We start from the raw sequence: 17755 nt of genomic DNA, 5'->3' as shown, positions 1-17755 counted from the left end.
CTTTGTCTTCACAGAAATAGTCCTCCTTTTCTTAGAAGGTCTGGCTAACCTCCAGTATAAATATAAATACAGTATACAGGGCAGGCTACCTCTGCATAACCCGCATATGAGGGATCAAATACCACCACGTGTACCTTTCATGCATGGCATCCTGAGCTCCTCGTTTATATATACAAATTAATATGATATATATATATATATATATATATATATATATATATATATATCATGTCAATCTTTTGCATGTGTCAACCTTTTGTTAATGTCGACCTAGTGCTTGTCAATCTTTTGACAATGTCAATCTTGTGTATGTCGACCTTTAGGTGCCGACCTATTGACCTATGTACCCGTATACGGAAGGAGTGTAAATATGTGCCCTGATACAGAATGCGTGCCAATATGTGCCCGGATATGGAATGTGTGTAAATATGTGCTCGGATACGGAATGTGTGTAACTATGTGTCCGGATACGGAATGTGTGTAACTATATGTGCCCAGATACGGAATGCGTGCCACTATGTGCCCGGATACGGAATGTGTGTAAATATGTGCCCGGATATGGAATGCGTGACAATATGTGCCAGGATACGGAATGTGTGTAACTATGTGTCCGGATACGGAATGTGTGTAAATATGTGCCCGGATATGGAATGCGTGCCACTATGTGCCTGGATACGGAATGTGTGTAACTATGTGCCCGGATACGGAATGTGTGTAAATATGTGTCCGGATATGGAATGCGTGACAATATGTGCCAGGATACGGAATGTGTGTAGCTATGTGTCCGGATACGGAATGTCTGTAACTATGTGCCCGGATACGGAATGTGTGTAAATATGTGTCCGGATACGGAATGCGTGTCAATATGTGCCCGGATACGGAATGTGTGTAACTATATGTGCCCGGATACGGAATGCGTGCCAATATGTGCCCGGATACGGAATGTGTGTAAATATGTGCCCGGATACGGAATGTGTGTAACTATATGTGCCCGGATACGGAATGCGAGCCACTATGTGCCCGGATACGGAATGTGTGTAACTATGTGCCCGGATACAGAATGCGTGTCAATATGTGTCTGGATACGGAATGTGTGTAACTATGTAACCGGATACGGAATGCGTGTAACTATGTGCCCGGATATGGAATGCGTGTAAATATGTGCCCAGATACAGAATGTGTGTTAATATGTGCCCAGATACAGGCATGCGCGTAACTACTGTATGTCAATATGGAAATGTTCATCCCACAAACATAATAAGACAAGAAACAGTAACAATATTACTAAATTGTACAGCAACAATACACTGTAATAACCATTGGACGTATTCATATTGACAGTATAAACAGCAAAATCTTACCCCTGTTTTCTAAATGGAAGGTCCCACAAGTACACAGCTACATAGAAACACAAAAGCTAATAAACAAACCTTCGGAACAGGAGTCTTCGCTGCTGACACTTAACCGTTCGGCATTTCCCTGTACGTATTTATTATATAACTTTATCCGCAAAGCCCAGCTCAGATCTGGTTGTCTCACAGTATTTTTGAGTCGACGTCTTGCATTTGCAAACCAATTTGAAACCTGAAAAGAAAACACAAGTTACACTGTCAACAGCAGACTGAAATGTAGAACAAGAAGCCCTGAATACATCCATATGCGCATATTAATATCATGATTAATGTCCTGATGTACTGGGTAGCAAACTACACAAATAAACCAGTTGTGGAACTTGTGATGGACAGTGGACACAGTATTAGTGTACAGCGCCGTAACCAATTGTAAAATGGCAAAGTCTAACACTTGAACTATAGACAGTTTTTCCTAAAATAATAATGGCTGAGGGCCAGATGTATCAAGCTTCAAAAAGTGATACAATGGAGTGATAAACAGCCAGCCAATCAGCTCATATCTGTCATTTTTCAAATTCAGCCTGTGACATAGCAGGAGCTGATTGGTTAGTTGTTTATCACTCTCCAATCTATCACATTTTGAAGCTTAGAGCATCTGGCCCTAAAAGAGGGTTAGTAAAATTACTGTAAAAAGAAAAAAATAACAATAATAAGTTTTTATCCAAATATAAAACCAGGACATGCTTTAACCTAACATGTATACATTTGCAAACAGATGAGACTAGACCAATAAGTAAGAGACAGGAGTGAAGTTATTGGGGAGCTGAGTGCCAATATGGGGGTGCAGGCTGGTTTAGAAACTACCAAATGTATGACGGTGATGAAGGTGCAGGTAGAGGTATAACCCTCTTATAGCTTCCAGTTACAGGGATAATATGATAAGGTGTTTACGAGATATTATATACAGACAGACAGACAGACAGACAGACAGACAGACAGACAGATAGATAGATAGATAGATAGATAGATTGATTTATGGTTACATGTGCGCCTAATAAGATATCACAAATGGGAAAATGACACTAGCAAACTTGCAGATAGCTCCTTCAAATTGTCTCCAGATTCCTGAAAAACTATCAGCTACAGAGAAAACCTAAATTACACAGCATTGCTCACAAATACTGATTCACTACATTCCGCCCGTTACATCTGTATGCAGTGCTGAAATCTTACACCATATTGGTCACATTATATTCAGCTTTTCTAAGATGGTAAATACTGTCTTGAAAAGATCACTTAGTAGTAATAACCATCGTCCAGTAGATCTGTTCCATATTATGCCACGTGATTAATGTGTACTACCTCACAATGCAACCTGTGGAGTTGCAGCTGGCCCAATGAAATAAGGTAAACCCTTCTAGGGTGACAAAGTTGTTTACATAGTGTTGGATTACTGTACGCCTACATTACTCCCTGGATTTGAAAGGAAGGACATCGTATAAATGTATACACACTGTACCCCCAGAAATTGATGATATATCCTGCTTTTTTCCCCTAGACCAGTGGTTCCCAACCTGGGGTACTAGTACCCCTGGGGGTACTCTGCAGACCAGTTGGGGGTACTTTAAAATTACATTGGTAATGGCAGAAGAAGGAAAAGTCTTTTGATGGCTGCAGAAGACTCCCATTGCCATGAAGACGAACCACGTTGTGTCACTTTTGGTTCTGTCTGCAGCATCATTAGAGTTTCCTTTTGCTTTTGCCTGACCAGCAATCCACTCGGAGCTACCTACGCTGCCCACAAACATCAGCAATCATCTGCCCCGTGTCAGGTGTCGATAAAGCAGTGGCATTAATCCTACAGGCATTAGTGGGAATCCCGATGACAGTACACAGCCAGCGGCCAGACACAGAGGGACAGGATTCCTGACTGCATACTACTCCTCCGCTACTCCTTATAAAGGACACGCATTTTAGTACACGCATACTGCTCACTTCCACTACACTCGTAAGTACTGTGGATATTTCAATTTGAGATGAAGGGGTACTCATAAATTAAAAGTCTAATTAAGGGGTACGGGAGGTAAAAAAGGTTGGGAACCACTGCCCTAGACTAGAGATGGGTGGACTGAAGAAGCGGGTGGACTTGAAGGCGGGGCATCACACAAGGAAGCATGTTATACACAAGGGCCTGATGCACTGCACTGAGTCAGGTCCTTGTACACTGCAGCACACACAGCCGTGCATGCATACAGGGCCGGCACCACCACTGGGCAGCTTTAGGCATTTGCCTAGGGCGCCGGCCACTGGAGGGCGGTAGTGAGCAGTAGCAGCAGAGCTTCTGCCGCCGCCGAGGAGAGCAGGAAGAAAGTGGCTGGGACTAGAGCAGGTAAGTGAGCCATACCCCTGCCCCTATATAGCGCCCACACACCACTGACCCCTGCCCGCCCGCCGCATCTCCAATCCCCCCTCCCCTGTGGAGCGATATGCTGCTCCCTCACTCTCTCACCACATCTATATAGACACTAACAGAAGTTAGATACCAGCGTTAGAGCGATGGGAGCGTAGAAGACAGTCACATGATCGACATGAGTTTTTCACAGTTTTTTGGAGACGAATGTCACAGAGGTCCCCATGGACACTGTATATGTGCACAGTGTCCGCTTGCCATGCTGTGGCACACTAATATAACCTCACTCTATTTCTACTTGGATAGTAAAGTATGGACCAAGTCAACCTGTGACATCCGGCATCCAAAAAACGTGAAAAACTCATGCTGACCACGCTTCCATTGCGCTAATGCTGGCATACTGTTTCATCTAGATGCGGTTGATTATCTTTAGGCGTCTAACTAGACAGGTTCGACTAAGCGCGGTCAACCATAACATGGTCCATCTAGACATCATAGATCTGTTGAGCCAATACCGTTTAGAGCAGTATTGTGTTTCCCACTTACAATGTTGCCTTATCCATCTCTACCCAGAAAACAATAGATTTAATACATACATACAGTGAGTGATGTTGGCATCAAGTCCTTAGCAATGATACATATACAGCAAGTGTAACTGTAACATGTATGATATGAACCAGTTTGCATATAATAATCAAAATAAAAAATTTGAGTGTGCTATAACAAAAATGTGGCAAGACCACAAGTCCACCAAGACAAATATATAGCATTAATCACAAGTCCAGCACATCCCTGTACAGACACTTCCACTGCCCAGCATAGCCGCTACAAGGCACAGCCTCAATAGCAGCCTTTTCTCTATCCATACAGGGGGATCCGCTCATTCTGTCGACAGTAATTAGGTCAACAGTCATTATGTCTATCACTATTGGTCGACAGTGAATAGGACGACACATGAAAATAGCTTGACAGGCTTTAGGTCGACATTGACAAAAGCTCGGTATCCATGTCGGCAGATTTCGACATAGACACCAAAAAAAGGTGAAAAACTCATGTAGGACTTTTCATTTACAATAAACAATTGGGGCCAAATGTAATAGGGTGAGAGTTTCAGAAAGTGAGAGATTTTGGGAGAGTTTCCCCGTGTTTTTTAAAGCAGCAATCAATTACACTGCAAAACCAGGTTTATTTGGCCATGTAATTGATTGCTGCTTTAAAAACATGGGAAAACTCTCCCAAAATCTCTCACTTTCTGAAACTCTCATCCTATTACATTTGGCCCCTGGTATCTTATTGCTTTACCTCTTGTGATGCTTTTTATGCACTGTCAGCTAAGCATGGAATCTCTTATATATTTGGCTACATCTGTCACTCAAAGTGTGTGAGTGTGTGTATAACGCTGGGTGGAGCCTTTGACTCACATGACTGACTCACATGACAGAGAACCAGCCCAGTGAGCCCACAGACAGTGCCAGACACCCTTTGCCTCCCCCTGCGACCCCCCTCCCGCGATTCGCGGCACACCCAACCCCCCGCGACCCCCCCTCCCGCGATTCTCGGCACCCCACCCTATGACCCCCCCTCCTGCGATTCGCGGCGCACCCCCCGCGACCCCCCTCCCACGATTCGCCGCAACCCCTGCCCCCACAACTCCCCTTCCCGCGATTCTCTGTAACCCCTCCGCAACCACCCCCCCACAACCCCCCCTCCCGGAATTCGCGCCCACCCCCCCCCCCCCCGTGACCCCCCCTCCATTTCATACAATTCTAACCATATTTCTCATATACAAACGTTCACAAATTAAGGGGGCGCAGCCCCTTACAACGGTGTGAAGAGCGCCCGTAGGGCACAATGAATCACCTAGTTCCTAAATATATGTCATTATGACATTGCTGTTGTATTGGCCTATTGCTAGATGGCTTTCAAAAGGGACAAGCGGAATGTGATATTGAATTTACGCTACAAAGTGATCCTTAACAAAGACTGCAGGTTTATTAGGAACAGCAGTAACAGCCATATGTGCACAGCAGTACAGCCTGCATACATACACTGGTGGTGACATCAGCGGTACGGCAGGTAATATAGCAATATAAGGAAGTCTCACCTCTGAGGAGCTCTCTGCTATGTGGCTCTACAGCACCATGGCTCTCAAAACAGTGGTTATTTATTTATTTAATGCCAGTTATTTATATAGCGCACACATATTCCGCAGCGCTTTACATAGAATATTTGAACATTCACATCAGTCACTACCCCAGTGGAGCTTACAATCTATGTTCCTACCGCATGTACACGCACACACAGACATTCTAGGGTTAATTTTGTTGGGAGCCAATTAACCTACCAGGTATGTTTAATTTCACGGTGGCCGATATATCGGATGCGATATCGGCTGATCCGATGCGATTTTTTTACCTGTTCATAACCCCACTATCCACTATGCATGGAGTTGATTTTATATAGTGTGGCGAGCTCAGTAATCCGCGTCCCCTTGCCACGCTTCGGGCTCGGTGGCTCGCTGCGCTTGTCACACTACACTGGAAAAGGTCGACGTGAGGTTTTCATTTTTTGCTATCTATGTTGAAATCTGCTGCTTGTGTCGACCTTTTGTCGATGCCGACATAAAGTCTGTCACCTTTTTCATGTGTCGACCTGTTGCCTGTTGACCTAATTACTGTCGACCAATTAACCGGATCCCAAATGTTGAGTTTTTGACATGTAAACACATGTTTGTATATTGTTTTTAGATTACATGGTACTTGTGTATTTTGGCGGCGCCCCCGATGTCCGTCGTACGACGATCAGATCGCATTGCATCGCATGCCATGCACCCGATGGCATACGATGCGATGCGACGCGATTTTGACCCCCTATACGACCAAAAATCGTATAAGCACCCTAAAGGGTGCTTTTGAGCACCCAAAATGGGTGCTTACAATGTTAAATGCACCCCCACGCCACCCCCCCACTATAAACGTGAACCCGAAGCGTGGCGAGCGCAGCGAGCCCGCGAGGGGCGGCGGTACGCGTCCTACGACCTTTTCATACCCCCACTATCCACGTTGGCGTGGAGTTGAGAATAGAATAGTGTGGCGAGCGCAGCGAGCCACCGAGCCCGAAGCGTGGCGAGCGCAGCGTGCCCCGCGAGGGGACGCGGATACCTTCACAGGTAAACGCGTCCCTTCGCGGGCTTCACAGGTATCCGCGTCCCCTCGCCACGCTTCGGGCTCGGTGGCTCGCTGCGCTCGCCACACTATTCTATTCTCAACTCCACGCCGACGTGGATAGTGGGGGTATGAAAAGGTCGTAGGACGCGTACCGCCGCCCCTCGCAGGCTCGCTGCGCTCGCCACGCTTCGGGTTCACGTTTATAGTGGGGGGGTGGCGTGGGGGTGCATTTAACATTGTAAGCACCCATTTGGGTGCTTAACATTGTATAAGCACCCATTAGGGTGCTTATACAATGTTTAATCGCATCGCATCGCATCGTATGGCATTGTATGCCATGTACAACGGCATACAATTTCAAAATTGTTTGCCATCGTGCACTATCGTACGATATCGCGTCGCATCGCATACCATCGTATGCGTTATGGTATGCGATGTGATGGGCGCCGCCAAAATACACAAGTACCGATTACATTCTTTTACATTTGAGTAGCTCCATATTTATGAAGCAGGATGCTCCAATAAATACAAGCACATCTCACTGTTTATTTCATGGTTTCATGCCCAAGATGGGTCAGCACCACCGTCATTTCCATGTTATTAACATCAGCCAATGCATAGAATAGAATATATACAGAGCACAGGTTACAGAACCATCTCAGAATCAGACTCAGCTATATTGGCCAGGTATACTTGCGTATATTAGGAATTTGATTTGGATTGCTGTGCAACAGCCAGAGAGATAACCGTTAAACAGTGACAGTACAGATATACATAACACATACAGGTATACGCTAGGTCAGGGCTGGGCAATTGCGGCCCTCCAGATGTTGAGGAACTACACATCCCAGCATGCCTTGCATCAGTTTCAGCATGGCCACATAGCAAAACTAATGCAAAGCATCCTGGGATGTGTAGTTCCTCAACATCTGGAGGGCCGCAATTGGCCAGCCCTGAGCTAGGTGTACCTGGGGATTATAGACACAAGGAACATATATTTGCTGAGCTGCACAGCCCCAAGGCAGCCATCAGCGGTGCCACTGGTCGCCACAACAGCCAGACAGGCAACAATACAAACAGGGACAGTACAGTTATCACACAGGGAACATATACCTGCCGAGCAGTCCAGTACCTATGCAGCCATCAGCGGCGCCACTGTCCGTTGCAGCAGCCAGGTATGTAACAATATAAGCAGAGACAGTACAGTTATCACACAGGTAGACAATTGTTATAACCAAGCGCAGGGCACTAATTATAGTCCTATGCTGCCACTTATAAGGGATACTCAACCCTTAGAAAAGACAAAATCAAAGAAAAACAATGTAAGCGGCGCTTTAGGGACTACAATTCAAATATCAAAATATGATTTATTTGTATAAAGAGACACAATAAATATAATGTACAATACCACCGGCCGGCAGGAAATAAAATTATTCCAACATAAACAAACAAAAATCAATTCTTAAAAACATAATGCTGCATAAATAAATGCCTCCTCCCCAATTGAAATAATCCAGCAAATGGACCCTTTTCGTTTAAAAGCTCTTTTTAGCCTTGGGTGAAATTTTGCGTAAATTGCTAATGAAATACTGTCCTGTTAATCTCAGGGAGAATCAGCATCAGGTAATTAGCGGTAAGCAGGTTAGTCAGTCACACTTTCAGAACTTGGTTAGTCTTTCTAGACCAGGCAACTTTAAACAAGCTGTTAAATGCTCACTCATTCAGCAAAAAAAATTGAATTTGATACTTATGCTCCTTTTGACCCAGGCAGGACGGGTTGGAAGTGTATTTCACTGGGGGTGAGATGCGGCTCCCTTAGAGCGGGTCCCCGGCTGCTGATGTTTCCAGCTTACGCAGCTCTCTCAGGGACTCCCGGCTCTGATGTTAATGTCCCCGTTTTGAATGGTGGAGGCGAGGTGCGGCTCGCCTGGAGCGGGTCCTCGGCTGCTGCGAGGTGCGGCTCACCTGGAGCGGGTCCCCGGCTGCTGGTCTTCCCATATTGTGCAGCCTTTTCAGGGACTTCCAGCTCCGGCGTTCGTTTCCCCGGCTCAAGCGGTAGCAGTAGTCGGAAGTGACGGTAGTTAGATGACGCGTTTCCCCGCCTTCAATACGTCAGCGGCTTCATCAGATGAAGCCGCTGACGTATTGAAGGCGGGGAAACGCGTCATCTAACTACCGTCACTTCCGACTACTGCTACCGCTTGAGCCGGAGAAACGAACGCCGGAGCTGGAAGTCCCTGAAAAGGCTGCACAATACGGGAAGACCAGCAGCCGGGGACCCGCTCCAGGTGAGCCGCACCTCGCAGCAGCCGAGGACCCGCTCCAGGCGAGCCGCACCTCGCCTCCACCATTCAAAACGGGGACATTAACATCAGAGCCGGGAGTCCCTGAGAGAGCTGCGTAAGCTGGAAACATCAGCAGCCGGGGACCCGCTCTAAGGGAGCCGCATCTCACCCCCAGTGAAATACACTTCCAACCCGTCCTGCCTGGGTCAAAAGGAGCATAAGTATCAAATTCAATTTTTTTTGCTGAATGAGTGAGCATTTAACAGCTTGTTTAAAGTTGCCTGGTCTAGAAAGACTAACCAAGTTCTGAAAGTGTGACTGACTAACCTGCTTACCGCTAATTACCTGATGCTGATTCTCCCTGAGATTAACAGGACAGTATTTCATTAGCAATTTACGCAAAATTTCACCCAAGGCTAAAAAGAGCTTTTAAACGAAAAGGGTCCATTTGCTGGATTATTTCAATTGGGGAGGAGGCATTTATTTATGCAGCATTATGTTTTTAAGAATTGATTTTTGTTTGTTTATGTTGGAATAATTTTATTTCCTGCCGGCCGGTGGTATTGTACATTATATTTATTGTGTCTCTTTATACAAATAAATCATATTTTGATATTTGAATTGTAGTCCCTAAAGCGCCGCTTACATTGTTTTTCTTTGAAGTTATCACACAGGGAACACATACCCGCCGAGCAGCCCAGCACCTAGGCAGCCATAAGCGTCGCCAATGGTCCCCGCAACAGCCAGGCAGGCAACAATACAAACAGGGACAGTACAGTTATCACACAGGGAACACATACCCGCCGAGCTACACAACGCCTAGGCAGCCATCAGCGGCGCCACTGGTTGCTGCAACAGCCAGGCAGACAACAGTACAAGCTAAGACAGTGCAGTTATCACACAGGGAACACATACCCGCCAAGCTGCACAACGCCTAGTCAGCCATCAGTGGCGCCACTGGTCGCCGCAACAGCCAGACAGGCAACAATACAAACAGGGACAGTACAGTTATCACACAGAGAACACATACCCACTGAGCAGCACAGCACCTAGGCAGCCATCAGCGGCACCACTGGTCACCGCAACAGCCAGGCAGGCAACAGTACACGCAGAGACAGTACAGTTATCACACAGGGAACAAATATCCACTGAGCTGCACAACAACTAGGCAGCCATCAGCGGTGCCGCTGGTCGCTGCAACAGCCAGGCAGGCAACAGACAGGCAACAATATAAACAAGGACAGTACAGTTATCACACAGGGAACACATACCCACTGAGCTGCACAGCACCTAGGCAGCCATCAGCGGCACCACTGGTCGCAACAGCCAGACAGGCAACAATACAGCAGGGACAGTACAGTTATCTCTCAGGGAACATATACTCGCCGAGCTGCACAGCGCCTAGGCAGCCATCAGAGGTGCCACTGGTCAACACAGCAGCCAGGCAGCCAACAGTTAAGCAGACAGTACAGTTGTCGGTTGCTATGCAGTGTACGAGACAGGGGAGGTACAGGGTACAAATGGCTGAATGGCACAGGTCCTAGGCAGCCATTTGCGGTGCCTTCTTGATCATGCTGCTCATGGGCAGCAGCTAAGCAGCAGAAGGGCTCAACAGACCATCTCCCTACAGCACACCACAGGATGGAACCTAGGCTTTAGTGCGAGGGGGGGGCAGCGTGTCAGGGTCCTGGCTGGAGCTGCACTGGGGGGAAGAGCCAGCGTGCAGGGAGGGGGGGGGGGGGGACAGTCAGATAGAGTCAGTCATTTAGGCCGGGGGGCCAGGAGTCCCCATTGTCCTCTACTACAGTATAATCAGGCCAATAAGGGAATAATTGCAGCTTCTTAGCTATTATTTCCATATACAACCGACTGTGATTTAATCTTTTATTTTACTTATATGGCAAATTCCAGATTTTATTTATTTATTAACAGTTTCTACACACAGAATGACCATGGGTTGTCAGGCGCACAAAGGTGCTGTTTTGCAGATCACATCCTCTTTCCGCACTCATCCTCTGAATTCTCTCCTGTGAGAGTTAATGAACTCTGATGCTTTGTACACAACCCTCCTGTAAGTCCAATCACTGTACAGCACTGCTGTCTTCCCAAATCAATGCTACACTACTAATCCTTTCTTCCTTCTCTAGTAACTACTCATTTCTCCCACATGATACATCCTGATGGAACTTATTAGGAACACAGTTAAGTCACACATTTTATTGTGGTTTAGCAGAGGTATTATCGATGAATGTGCTGCTGTGTTCCTTATATATTATCCAGACTCTTTATATTACATTTACTAACATCTTCTTTAGGTTCCTTCAGTCAGCTTTTATTTTATTATTACATTTGGGCCAGCTAGCTACCCGGCATCAAAGGACAGATACTGACTTCTTGTACCCCATTCACATCGCAAATCACACACAAGTTAATTTAATAAAATAATATAACAAATATATACTGGTGTGTCCAATTCTGAACGGTATACTTGACCTCGCCACAAAAAAGCGTGCTTGGAGTTTGTATGTTCTCTTATCCCACAATTGTCGGAAATTAGGTGGATATAGACAATCTGGTGAATACTGTATGTCCAATTTCTCTGTATACTTAGGGTGTTAAATGTCCCATAAGTGGTTTTATTAGCTTGGCTCTGGATAATTCTCCGTATCCATAATAAAGCTGCACACACGGTATATCATACTTGCCTACTTTTGAAAACTAGTTTCAGGGAGATTATAGTTGGTAATAGAATTTTGCAAAGCGCCCCATTGAGGGGGCATGTCATGTTCCACCTAAAGGGCGTGTCTAGTTCTTTATATGGAGAGATTGTGAAAAGAGATTGTGAACGTGGCACCTAGAAGTGTGGGTGTGTGCTGCTACATCTGGGAGGAATCTTTTAAAATTATTTATATACAAATGTAGATGAGCCCCAAAGCAGTTAGGAAGAGATACTATACTTGGTAAAGTGCTGGGAAATGGTGCTGATGATTTAATGTAAATGTAGCTATCTCTCAATCATTTTCCCCCAAAAAAATGTAACAGTGTAATGTGGGCTAGGTGAAATGAGGGAGATTGCTTGACTAATGCTGGAGAGAGGGAGATTGCTGCTATTTCAGGGAGTCTCCTGCAGAATGCAGGAGGGTAGGCAACAATGCGGTATATCCACAAAAAGCAGTAATTACTCACACTGGGGAGAACAATCAGATGACCACGGCTTTTGGTGACCATGCTGAATGCGGTGAAAAGCCAGTGAGACTTGGTCATCTGATCATAATTCCAGTTATCTGGGAGCTGCAGGATTGTAGAGGGTTAATGTTGGTATCAAATTATATTTACTTTAATATATTTATACTATATACTATATACTAATGTTTACATTTTAATTCTTACGTGCGCCTGATTTATTGGAAAGATCCCATATAATCGAAAAAAAAATAAGCAGTGGTTGAAATCCTATGTGCAGTGTGTGTCCTTCTGTTATACAGTATGTGCTTTACCAGTGACAGTCCAAAATATAGCAGAATCTAATGGACCTATAAACAAGCATTTATTTCCATCTATGTCAGCCCTGCAGTGTTTAGAGGTTGTACTGTGTGGTACAGAGAACACTATGCTGCAGGCGGCTGTCAGTGCGCTGTAACAAGTGTAGCAGACAGACTGCTCAGTGTTATACACACATGTAACATTTTTGCCTCCTTACATCTACATGTAAAGGCCCTCAGTGAGGATGGTAGGAATGTATGGTATATGCATATAGATCCATGTCAGATTCCTGAAGATGTACAGTAGCTAGTACTTAATAATGGCTACAGTTATATCCATAATGGCAGAGGAGAAAACTGGACTCACACAGATTGATACCACTTTCACACTGCCTAATCGTTTTAAAAAATGGTATTTTAAAACAGTATTTAAAACGGGTCTGAGCCTTGACATTGCAGTAGATTACCATTTTAAATACCATTTAAATACCATTCACATCAGTCAACCCGTTTTGATCCCCCGAACACGTTTCAAGGCAGATCTGTTGTTTTTACTAAATACCGTTTCAGAGCCATTCTCGCTGCATAAAAAAACGGCTCTGAAACGTGTCGGACTCTGCTTTTTAAACGTGTTGAAATACCGGTTGTCTTTAACCGGTAAATCAACTCTGGCACCTTCACACTGCAGCCTTAAATGTTTTGAAATGGGAAAAAACGTCAATATACCATTTTACAAGTGCAGTGTGAAAGGAGCATGAGACTAGCAGAATTGGTATGGGTAATTGGGTGAACTCTATTTAATGTCGACAGGGCTTAGGTCGACACCTGATATAGGTCAACATGGCTAAGGTCGACAGGGTTTGAAGGTCGACACCTGAAATAGGTCAACATGGCTAAGGTCGACCGGGTTTGAAGGTCGACACACGCATTAGGGGAAGGTCGACAGCCACAGGTCGACATGATTTGCTCATGCTTTTTTGTCCTGAATGACGGAATAGTCGACATGGACACCGTCAAAGTGTACTGCATCCCCTCGCATTGGCTCGCTGCGCTAACGATGCTTTGTGCACTATTTTATTCTTCCATCCCGCTGTAGCGGATGGTCGGGCATGAAATACCGCTCGTTGGCATACGTTGGGTTAAAATTTTTTAAAAAAAGCTCATGTCACCTTTCAACTGTCAGCCATGCCATTGTTGACCGCTTTTGTTGACCTTTCAACCCTGTCAACCTTAGCTGTGTCAACCTATTTCAGGTGTCGACCTAACCCTGTTGACCTTCAGTGGTCAACCCAATGCATGTTGACCTAAGTAGGTTCGTCCTAGTGACCGTTATGCCAGCAGAATACCTGGGTCCTGTGTGCGGATACATACAGGTCATTTCTCTCTGGGCTTAGGAATTCATTATTTTAATAAAGGAAACCATTTAGCCAACAGCCATATTCTGCTTCCGTATGCATTACACCAACAGACCTTAAAAAGCAATTAACATAATACGAGGTTTTAAAATTGAAACAGGATTCTCATTTTCTTCATATTAATGATGTAGGTACAAGACACAGGAAATACATCTGCAGGAAAGTGGGCGTGAGCGAAATGAGAGAGTAATGCACAAAGCAGAAGGATATATCACGTGTAGTAATGTACAGTATATGGCATCTTTCCCATATGTTCCCCAGCAACAGGTCACTGTTCTGAGAGATAGGCAATGTATGTCACTCTGAAAAGCCATCATGCTGAATTCCCTCCAATATGTTTAGCATTCAATCAATGTATATTTGAAAAAGTTTCTCCACCTTTGGACAACTCTTTTTATCAAAACCATCAAAGACAGTAACAATGAACAGCAAGCCACCCGCCAATCCAATTCTCAAGCCTTCTTGTACTACAACCAGCATGAAACACCTTATGTAACGGAATTTGTGAGCTGCTGGGGGCTTATGGGAGACGCAAGTGGACATATAGTATCCTGTAACAGGGTATTATATTGATATAAGGTACTATATGGAAGGTCACGAATGCGCACAGTCATAAGTCATCAAGTGCAGATGCGGCGGAAGGATCTACTTGGATCGCACTTCACAACCATGAACCTCATTTCCTTAGGAAGGAGCAAGGCTCTGTGAACTAGAGGCATCTGGAGATGGCTTTGGTTTCAGCAAGCAAACTCAGAATACTTTCAGTTTTCCGAGTTACTGAATACTAGGCCCCTTATAATGAACATTACGTAAATATATTGAAACTAGCATTTCTGCATACGCCATTAGTGATGATTAATATATCCCAGGGTATCTTAACAAAACAAGAGGATTTCTCTGAAAATGTCTGACTAAGTTCATACTCACTCTGACCAAGTGAGTGGCAAAGGACTGCCTGCCATCCTTCCTTGTTCAAACTCCTTATTCTAAACGCCAAGTGCCTCTGCCTTCCTGCCTGTGTGGCCTTACACTGCCGGAATCGAAGAAGTGTATAGGAGACTATAGTACACAACAGCTAATTGTCTATCCCGCCATCTCACTACATAAGCCCTAGTGCTGTGCTATATTATACTTATTACACGTTATTTAATCATAAAATGTTCCTTTAAATACAACATGTCAGCGAATCTCATGTCATAGAACACACACAAACGATAACTACTGTAATCATTGATTTAATTGGATAGAAATGTCTGCACAGTATTTAGTATATAACTTTTCTATTAATAGGGACCCTTCTAATATATCATGGATTGCTACACAGCATATCTGCAATTAAAGACCTTGTTCAATCGTGCTGTTTTCTCTCATATATTATATGTTGCAAAACCATTCGCTGGAAAGGTCACGTATTTGGGATTAGTTATGTGACAGCTCTGGGATTTAATATGTCCACATGTATTGCAAAAAAAAATCAGTTTGCCAATGACTTGAGTTATAAGCATATTGCAAGGAAATGCTGTTAGGTAACACTATACACATAATCCATAAAACCATCTCTCATTTTCCACTGCAATGATTCCCTCGGACAGAGACGTCTGAATTCTACATTTTATGTAATGCTAGCGGAGACGGCAGTTAATCTGTTACTTAAGGGCTGCGTTGGGGGTAATGAAGAAGAGTGTAACTGCAGAAGACACTACAGTCTATTAATTGGACCACCAGTGTGGATCACATGTTAAAATGATGACTGTGAGATTGTTTCAATGAACAGTGATCCAATCAATATATTTCGCAAAAATACACATCATCATTAATGTGCAGATGTATTAAGTGAAAAAGTGGAAGGTGATAGCACAGCAGCCAATCAGCTACTAACTGTCATTTTTCAAACCCTGTCTGTAACTTGACAGTTAGGTGCTGCTTCACTGGTGTGTTATCACCGGCCACTTTATCACTTCACTAATGCATCTGCCCCAGTAAATCCAGTACATGTAGTGTTCACTCTAGGATTTTTTTAGGGCAGGGAGCTGACCACCAGGTAGGGCACATTTATATTCGAAACAAACAAAAAAATATATATAAAAAATTCCACACTGCGCTAGGATTACGCCCATTACACATGGTCATACTCTGCTATGCCCATTACATATTCTGTCATGACAATTACACATTATGGCACACACTGTAATGCCTCTTACACATTATACCACACACCATAATGCCTATTACACAATATAGCATACATCGTAATACCCATTAAACATGTGGTATGTCAGCATGGTGGGGGGGCAGCGTAAGGGTGGGTGGGTACAGTGCCACACACAAAAAGGGCAGGGTGCATTTTGAGGTTTTAAAAATGGACAGTGTGCGGCACCCTGGAAAAAAAGCTTAGAGGGAACACTAACAAGTAATTTACATCTTCCAAAATCTTAAAAGACCATTATACTTCTAACATGTCATGCTACCTACATAAGCCACAGATAATATTCACAAATATATATTTTCACAAAAATCATACTCTGTCCTCTGTAGCACCAGGAATCAATAATGTCTGCTGTGTGGGGGGCGTGGCTACGACGGACAAGTAGAGGCAGCTAAACTCCGTCGCTCTCCTCCAACTAAATCCTGTATTGCCATCCTGAGAGCGCTCGACTTATATAAACTTCGCACAGAGGTGGGGGAAGCTGCTAGGAACACTCCGGGAGACTTGTGGTGATTCTGCTGTGGGTGATATCCTGCTAACCTGCGGCGGTAGTTGGCGTCTGCTGTCAGCTGAAGGCCTATGCGGGTGCCATCTTGCTGCTGCCGTATGCCTGGGAGAGACGTGCACAGACCATTCCTTGCCTCCGTATCATATATGGTACCCTGCGTGTGCTGCGTGGCGCCCTATTCCTGGTGAGTGGGGTGAGGTGCGCTGGTGATCTCCCGGAGTTTATAGCGGGAGAGCGGGAAGCGGTCTCAGCAGAGAGCCGCTGCCGCAGTCCGCACAGGGGGAGCCAGCGCCATCTGTTTCTGAGATGCCGTGGTATATCCTACCCAAGAGCTCTGCAAATGGTGAGGCTCATCTGGGATCGATTTCTTTATATCTAATGACAACTGCACAATTATGGGACCTTTTGTCCATGTATTCTGGACATTCTCCTGATCTGCTATCGATGATTAGGTTATGTTTCTGGACTTTGACCTTTAAGTGCTCCAGTCACTCCTCTATTTATCCTTACGAAACCAGTGATGCAGAGTGTTGGATTGCATGCTGTGACATTGTCTGCTCTATGGCCGTTGCTCCTCTGTTGATCCGGGATATATACCCACAGGGTCCTGGTTTAATAATTGGAAGCTCCTCTAAATCCCTATCCTGCTACTTCATGCTTGCTGACACTTGCTCAGGATTGCCTCACTTTCGTATACTGTGCTCTGCATTGGGCTGGTTATGGTCATATTACCATTGTGGAACTTATCCTGATATCCCGTTTGATGATGGCGAGAATCCTGCTCCCATAACCACTTCTTTTCCTGATTTTGAAGATTAATAATGTACACTAAATTGTAACTAGTGCTCTCCCATCCTATTTGTTCTTAAAAAAATATGTTGATTATTTCCTAAGCTCTCTAGCTTAGTGAGTGGCAGTATAGCCTCACTT

The 17755-nt window shown here is 44.7% G+C and overlaps 1 protein-coding gene across 2 annotated transcripts in view; it reads right to left on the bottom strand.

Moving 5' to 3' along the window:
• Positions 1–17755, bottom strand: part of MKX (mohawk homeobox) — a 106188-nt gene that overhangs the window by 63750 nt on the left and 24683 nt on the right. For both annotated transcript variants that reach the window (XM_083186352.1, XM_083186353.1), the window contains exon 4: positions 1431–1584. In XM_083186352.1, the coding sequence (XP_083042478.1) occupies positions 1431–1584 (154 nt within the window). The remainder of the gene's footprint in view (positions 1–1430; positions 1585–17755) is intronic.

Source organism: Crinia signifera, chromosome 5, assembly GCF_055691185.1.
Source record: "Crinia signifera chromosome 5, ASM5569118v1, whole genome shotgun sequence".
Taxonomy (NCBI): domain Eukaryota; kingdom Metazoa; phylum Chordata; class Amphibia; order Anura; family Myobatrachidae; genus Crinia; species Crinia signifera.
The sequence above is the reverse complement of the archived record's forward strand: the minus strand, read 5'-3'. Positions and strand labels throughout refer to the sequence as shown.